The sequence below is a fragment of the Limulus polyphemus genome, unplaced genomic scaffold, assembly GCF_000517525.1.
Source record: "Limulus polyphemus unplaced genomic scaffold, Limulus_polyphemus-2.1.2 Scaffold101, whole genome shotgun sequence".
Classification (NCBI taxonomy): Eukaryota; Metazoa; Arthropoda; class Merostomata; order Xiphosura; family Limulidae; genus Limulus; species Limulus polyphemus.
Genome location: NW_013665711.1, coordinates 1,130,391 through 1,139,093, shown reverse-complemented (window position 1 = coordinate 1,139,093; position 8,703 = coordinate 1,130,391). Strand labels below are relative to the sequence as shown.

Here is an 8,703-nt window from a genome sequence, read left to right as displayed (position 1 = left end):
GGGGTGCCACTGTGTTTGATTTATTACATGAGCAATATCTTAGCAAATGGAAAAGATAAGAGGCTCTTATTTTATATTATAGCTTCTCAATATCGATAATTTGAGTTTCTAATTCATACAAAACTATAGACTTAGTATTTTGACTTCACAAACATCTAATTTGAACCAGTGCTGCATTCAACATACCACATGACACACAAAAATCAATGTTTATCTGTGTTTTTAATATTTGCTTTTAAATTAAGAAATTGAGTAATGTATAGTACTAAAACTTGAATTATAATCTACAGTTTGATATCAAACTTATTGACATAAGTTCACAAAATTGTAGTTCAATAAAATTTTGAATGCGAGTCAACAAAGAAGATGGCATGGCCTTTCACCCGTGACCCGTCTTGAAAGGGTTAAGGGAGTCCGATTTTCTAGTTTATGGCTCTGTCACCAAATAAGGTTGAAAGCTATAAGATTATGCTTTGCTTGAGTGATAACAATCTTATAAAGAATAATTTACATTACATTCTGTACTTCTCAGATGTGTGGTACAAAAATTAGAGAAGAAGGGATACCAAGAGAGCAAATGTCACAATTCTCACACAAGGGTGAGATTGAGGATATTTTAAGATATTTCCTTATAAATTTAAGAACTTAAAACTTGTATGCCATTAAAATTTGATGTACCAACTAAATTTTTATGTCAAGTTTATTCAAAGCTTATGATTATAAAGTACTTTAATTAAATTTTAAATGTAACTCTCTAAAAAAGTGACATGCACACTTTGACCTGGCTGTAGCGAGAGTTAAATATGAAACACATTTATGTTAAAACATTTTTCCTAAACAAGTAAAAATTCATGACTCACCTTATCACTAAGAGTACACTGTTCATCACAAATAGTTGTGATAATATTTTTGGCTTCTCGAGACATTTCGTCAAGAAATGCATTGACCATTGTGAGGCTGCGATCTCCAATGTGATGTCTCTGTGGGAAAATAAGCAATGAATGAAAAACTTTGCATTCAAAATTTCCTTTTAGAGATATTAAAAGTACAAACTAGATAAGCATTTGCTTTCACAAAACTGAAAATTTCAATAAATTTACATCACTAATATTTTCTATTATCATAATAGTGAAAGAAATTTAGAAAATTTTAGCCAATTTATGAAAATTAATATATACTAAGTTTTTGATAATAGCAAAATAAGTACCAAAAGCTGACAAATAACATTAGACTTTCTACACTTGACAACCTTGATTTTTGACTGTTATATAACTACTGTCAATGTCCACTGTCATAACAAACACTAAATGTCCTCACAAAAACTTACAAAAGAAACAAAGAAAGAAACTCAAAATACTCAATCATTAGAAATAAATTTTACCAAGCCTAACATGAACAACATATATTAGGCTGTTTGAATAAGCTATAAAGAAACAAAAAAAAAAACTTGTCTCTTATGTAACAGCATGTAAAGGTTATCACAACACACCTTAAAACATAATTATTTTGATAACTTTCAACATATATAATTCTAGAAAATCAATTAGTTATTTTTTATGCTATTTTGTACAAACACACACACACACCAAGTCACTCTTTCTAAATACAGAAATGGAAGATTTTTCATTCAAACACATTGACATTAAATCACTTAGAGGTAATCTTCATGAGCAATAATAAATAGCAAATAAAGAGCAATAAAAAAGGGAAGATTATCACTCAAATACATTGAATATAAAATCACTTACAGAAAATGTTCATGAACAATAACAAATATGTAAATCCAAAAAAGTCAAGATGCTTATCTAATTAACATAATGAAATTAAATTACATGCTAATTATTCTAGCTTTTTAAAAACAATTAGAATGAAGCATACAAAAAAACTTGCCTCTTCTGGACAGAGCTCATGGGTACAGTTCATAAAATGGCTACAGATGAGAGGGAAGGCAATGATGTACCTTGTCTGTGCAGGAAACTCCAGACACATATGAAACTGTTCTTCAAAAATTCGGTTTAGAAAGCTGCAATGTAGCAAGAGCAAAACTAATAAAGTATGATGACTAATACATTTTTTTATTGTTTATTTGGGGTTATAGGGAGCAAAGCATTGAGGCTATCTGTTCCAAGCACCAATAACAAAAATTCTAATCAAAGGTACATAAAATAATAATGCAATATAACTTTTGGAAACAAGAGTCACTGAAAATTATTTAAGAGAAATCAGACTATATGAAATAAAACATACAAAGGAACAGTTTCTTCCTTGAAAAAGGCTGAAATCAATTATTAAAACTTAAAAAGGCCTATAGTAATTAAAAAGCTGAAAACACAATCAATCTGGACAGTACCATCATTGCTAATGACACTGCCCAATGTCAGTGAAGTATCAGATGTTAAAAGATGTCAAAAATAATACTGTCACTGAATGTCATAGCAAAGGTATGAAAATTAAACATGGATAATTGAGGCTTGAGTGTCACACAACACACACATTGGTGAATCTTTTCCTTGTGAAAGAAAATAAAGTGCAATAAAACTGTGGTCAATGTGGAGCCTTGTGAGGACAACTTTCTCCCTCTGGAATATTCAAGGGTGTTCTTGCCAGATGAGGCAACTTTGGCCACAGTGTCAGTGACCTTGTTCCCTCAGATTCCAGCACAACCAGGAATTCAGTAACACTGGATAGAGAGGAAGATGACAGTGAAAAATGGGCCAGTCACCTCTGAATATACAAATATTTAAAAGAATTGGTCTAGAACTGACATTTAAACAATTCTTAGATCGTCAAGGAGCTAAGTGAGTTTATATAGATAGTACAATTAGTGTACCACATAGCTTCTATATGATTCAAAGCAAATGAGATTACATACAACTCAACAGTAAAAGAGAATATGCAAATAGATCCTACAATTAACTACAGAACTGCAACAAACCATGGCACAGCCCACACAGTGAACAGATTTTGAGCCATTCAAAAAATGACTAAAACGATGTTGGTTAAAGAGAAGTCAGTACTTCCAGTTGGGAATATATGACTCATTCAGGTGAGTCAAAGAAAGATCACAAGGAGAGACAGTAACAAGCCATGTTGGGATAAGTTGATCATGAGATTCAGCAATGTCATCTAATGTCAGACCCATCTTAAACATCATGATAGAAATTTAATTATATACATTCTCAAAATATAAAAGGTTTTTCATTTATTTAAAAACCGATGCAAACGTTTTTGGACATGAGCTAGCACCTGAAGAAGACCCATGGCTGAAAATGTATGCATTGTTTTTTTAAAAAAGAAATAAATGAATGAAAAACAAAGATAGATGGAAGCATTGAAGGTGAAGAAGAGGTTCATGGGTAGCTGGGAAAAATGTGTTTTATACTCACAAGAAAAATAAAATATTGTTATTAAATTTGTTATAGTAACAACAAATATCCCTAACAAGCAATAAGTCTTTATTTAATTGACAAAATTATGGGTTAGAATACCTTGAAGAACTATCTAAATGGGTGTTGGGGAAACATCATGGAATTAATTTAACAGTAAAGTCAATCAATTCTCTGTCCTTATGCACAGTCTGTATCATATTTCCAACTTGGTACATTGTACTGCAAAACTACCATTGTTATATTAATGAAACATAATATGTACTGATCTTTAAAAAAACTCAGAAAGTTAACAGAGGTTTTTTTCATTAATTCACAAGAATAATTATTTTGTAATTATAATTTATCATAAGATCTATTACTACCAGCCACAATTATCCTTTTTTGAGAGTACAACTGTATCATTATTCTGGTTCACCCACATATTCAAGTTAATATGTATTGAAAACATCATATTCTACAAAGTACAGAAAAGTAATATATTCCATGTAATAAAATAAATAATATAGAAATGATTAATGACAGTAAACTTATCTTCAGCATGATTTTTCCCCTTATTTGTTGCACTCAAGTATTTTAACATTTACATACAATGAAATATTTAGTTGAATTTCAATAAATTATTTTTTATTTTCATTCATTTGTGTAATATCAATACATAAAAAAAATTATTTATAAAAAATAACTTAAGATGCAAACAAAAACTTGGAAACATTTTTCTAAATATGTTATGACCAACATAACATCATACAATGTGTTTTAATGATGTATTTTTATGAGCTTCACAATGAGAACAAATAATTACATTTGCTATTTATTTTATTGTACTTTAAGCCTATAAATGCAAGTGTCATAAAGAATTTATTAAATCTATTAGCATAAATATGTTTATGTATCTTAATGAAACTCCATCCCTCAAAAATTACATCTGAGTACATTTGAACAAGTGCACCTTTTTTTAAAGTGATGAGATTGAACTATATATAACAGTCATTAAGTATACCTAAATCTTTATACTAACAAATCAAGCATTAAGAGGTTTTCAGCATTTCATGGTAAAAGTGGAGTGGTTATTACCCATCTTGTAGTATAAAGTTCAATAGTTACTAACCATTCATATTGATTAACTACTTGTTGTTGCCACATGTTTGTAGAATACATAACACTAAAAGTTAATTAGTACAATTTCCATGACTACTGAACCAGAGTAGATAAAAAAATAATAAAGGTCTAAGATTTGGCTACATCTGGCTATCAATTAATATATCTCAAGATATAACCAACTTCTTACCTTAGGGAACTCAAGCTTTGCAAGTTATTTGATAAAAGACTCAAAGTGTTTTGGAAAATGACATGTATACTCTCACATTAAATCTACTGAATAGAAAGAGTGGCTAGTCTTTATAGTCAGACATTTTCTTAAACTTACCAGAAGATAGAAAGATCTGAAGTTTCAATAAGAAGCTCATCCAAATAGTCCACTAACTTAGTGTGGAAAACTATTGTGTTCAATAGGACAGCCAAATCTCGAATGTCATGGAAATTCAAAGGATACTTGCTGACACTGCAATAAGCCTAAAAGAAATTATATTCAAGTTTACTAACTTTTTTAATCCTCCAAGTAGTCCATTAATTTAGTGCAGAAAACTATTGTATTCAAGAGGACAGATAAGTCTCAAATGTCATGGAAATTCAAAGGCTACTTGCTGATGTTTCAGTAAGACTAAAAGAAATTACACTTAATTTTATGTAAATTTTTTAAATCATCAAAATAATCCACTAACTTAGTGTGAAAACTACTGTGTTCAAGAAGGCAGCCGAATCTCAAGTATCATGGAAATGCAAAGGGAACTTGCTCGCACTGCAGTATGCCTAATAGAAACTATATACAAGTTCGTGTAGTTTTTTTTTAATCTGTACCTAGTTGAGAGTAAGACAACTTAAACAATAGTTTGAAAACAGAAATCATTAATGTTGTAATGCCTAAATGAAGAAATTTGATAAAAATATCTGTAAGAAAAACAATGATCAAAAACATCATTCTATTTTGCAGAATATTAGAATCCTACAAAATCAATCACAGTCAAAGACAGGTATATTTATACAAAAATTCAACTTCATTACAGCAAAACTTATAATTCTCATTTTAAAAATGCACAAAATAAATTTGTTTCTGATATTATGAATTTTTGTTCATCTGTTGTTAAGAGCAAAGCTACACAATGGGCTATCTGCAGTCTGACAATCTAAGTATCGAAACCTTATTTTTAACATTATCAGCCCTCAGACTTGTCACCACCAGGGGCATATTCTGGACTCATTTTAATATATCAAAATAACATACAGAATATAAAAACTACTAAAAAAAAGAGTAATGAGAGGAGTTATACAAATTTCTGAATGTAGGTCTTTATATGTAACAAGTCCTACCAAAAAAAATCTTAATAAAATTAATAAAAACAATATTTTCTCTATAAAAATTTTTTGGGGCAAAATTATACTGCTCAGAGATTAATACTATAAAAATAAGACTCAAATTGTTGTTATAGTTCTTTCAAAAATAGACCTAAAAAACATAATGCCACTATATTACCTAATAAGGTAGTGGTTCCTAAACTAGAGGTCCACGATACAGTCTCAGGGGAGCCTCAGTACATGTATAAATATTCTTTTTAAAATTTTCCTTATACCAGACAAAGCAAAACTTTCAGCAAAAATGTTATTTTATTGCAATAAATGTGACTATACAATGTTGTTGATACTTGAATTTTTTATTTTTCAAAGAACTGTAGTGAAAATGAAGTACCTCTGAATTGCTATTACTTAAAATTTCTACCAAATCATCAAGTGTGGGTCCTTAGGTAAGGTGTGAAAGATCTTGGGGCTGGGGGGGTTGGGTCTCAAGCTAAAAAGTTTGGGAACCTATGTAATAAAGTACTAAATATTTGATAAGGATTTCAAAAATCCAATAAAAAATAGATATAAATATTTTAAAAGAAAATTACATACCTGCAATCTAAACCAATCAAGCCGCAGTCCTCGAAATTCAAAAAGTTCATTTTCTTCCACTTTGGTTAAAAAAGAAAAAATTATGAGGTGTAATTTTTCATATTTAATACGCATGCAGAGTGATCTTTACCTATTATTTAGAAACTACTCAAATGTTTTAGTTAGTCAGACATAAGTTACTTTAGTCAGATATTTGGAATCATATGAACTTCACCATTTAAAATCAGCACGAAACGTACATCATTGTAAGAGAAAATTTGTGAATTTTATCATCATAGATTTAACCAGAACAAAACTGAGCTTTCATCAAACCTAATTAAAATGTTTGGCTTCTTTATGTTCACAAGTCATTTAAAACTATTTTCCTTTCCGATTCTTGTAACAGAAAGTGATTTGTAACATATTAAATGCCATGACTTAAGCAATTGTAAAAAAAATTTCATTCCCATGTAAAGGGAGCAGTACCATTACAAATATATTATAAGAGGTAAAATAATTGTTATGACCATTGCATCCATGATATGAGTGTTATTGATGTAAAAATAATAAAAAATGTTGAGAAATAAATATCATCATCATCATTAGTAAACGTTTTATTATTTCTTTGTCTTTAAGAACTCGCAAGTTTTCAGTTTTATGGATTCTTTCTCTTCTTTACTGAAATTGAACATTTTAGCACTGAAAAGAAAGATTCACAATTAACTCTAAGGTTTTTAATAAAATATACATAGGTTGTATTGCTTTCTATGTTTTATGCTGTCACATGTAATTCCAACAAGTTACTATTCAGCTACTATGAATATTTTAAGTTCATGTAAAGACTCATAATTATCTATTACATAACTTCAATAATAATAATCATTATAATTATAATCTTTATGTGCAAAAAGCTTAAAAAATAACTCAGTTTGATAATTAAAACAAGTACATGTTACTGAGCTAGTAAATGTAGTTCTACATATAACCTAAGTCTGTGCAATTTGAATAATCTATAAAAAGCTACATAATCATTTCACAATATGAACAATTTCTTATGATGAAAGAATACAAGTTATGTAACATTGTTTTAACACAATTAAGTTTTATAGTGTTTATGATACTGATTACAAATATCTGACTGAATGTGCAGTATCTTGTATTACATACTTCCTTGCTCTGTTTAATACCAGCTTGAACACAGTTTAAATTGAACTAATTGTGATTTGTACTTTCTCATTCCATGAACATAGAACCATGCTTCACTATCAGTTTAAACACCATATGATGGCCTACATATCAATAAATTACATTTAAGCTTTCCATATATAGCAAACACATTTGTAGCTTAATTTTAATAGACATTTCAATTAATTATAATTTTACTAAAACCTTATAATTCACATTTTTTTATCAAAATTTACAATCAAAAACTTATACCTTAAAATTTCATTTGTGTATTTCACATTTTGTTAGTAATTTAATCAACTATGGCCCTTAGTTCAAATGTTGAGTTAGTCAAAATAAGATTCTCTCATAAGTTATTATACAAAAGAAAATTAAAACATAAAACAAGATTATTTGATAAAAAGAATATTTAATATATTGTGTCAAGCATTTTAATAGCAACCTCTCTTCTAAACAAATGTAAAAAAAAATTGTTTGAAGACTAATAATTGAATGTACGGACACTATACTGACCACAATACATCAGTCAGAAGATAAACAGCAAAATTCTTAAAATTGAGGAGCAATACTGACACTTTTCTAAAGAATTAAATACTGTTTAACTGTTATGTAATACCTTGTTTAACCGAAATTGTTGAGATGGAGTTGCAAATTGATGACAAGATAACAGTGTCCTCCTCAGGCATCACTGGAACATTCTGTATACAACATAAATATTGAAATACAATTTGTTTCACTCACTACCCACATAAATTGAAAACATCAGCAGAAGTGGGTTTCTTCATAAAATGGATCAAACATAAGCAAACTACTGTCTAGAATTATATAAAAAGAAACAGAAATGTTTAGTTGATTAGCTAATTAAAGAAATCAAGATCCCAAATTGTACCAAGCACACACAGACTGCCATCTGGAATTATATAAAAAGCAACAGAAATATTTCATTGACTGACCAATTAATGACAAATAATGACATTTACCTGAATCATTTGATCCAATGCTACAGAATAGTAACTGGAGAGGTACTGAACATAATATCTTTGGATCACCTGGTTGTACTTACGAACTAATGCTGAAATCAGAAAACAAATACAGTACCTAATTATAAAATGTACACACTCGTGTGTGTGTGTGTGTGTGTGTG

The 8,703-nt window shown here is 29.2% G+C and overlaps 1 protein-coding gene across 1 annotated transcript in view; it reads right to left on the bottom strand.

Moving 5' to 3' along the window:
• Positions 1 to 8,703, bottom strand: part of LOC106470047 (membrane-associated protein Hem-like) — an 83,797-nt gene that overhangs the window by 41,754 nt on the left and 33,340 nt on the right. Inside the window, exons 13-18 of the mRNA XM_022399473.1 lie at positions 8,540 to 8,631; positions 8,176 to 8,257; positions 6,396 to 6,454; positions 4,816 to 4,961; positions 1,891 to 2,023; positions 861 to 980 (exon numbers count right to left, since the gene is read on the bottom strand). Of these exons, the coding sequence (XP_022255181.1) occupies positions 861 to 980; positions 1,891 to 2,023; positions 4,816 to 4,961; positions 6,396 to 6,454; positions 8,176 to 8,257; positions 8,540 to 8,631 (632 nt within the window). The remainder of the gene's footprint in view (positions 1 to 860; positions 981 to 1,890; positions 2,024 to 4,815; positions 4,962 to 6,395; positions 6,455 to 8,175; positions 8,258 to 8,539; positions 8,632 to 8,703) is intronic.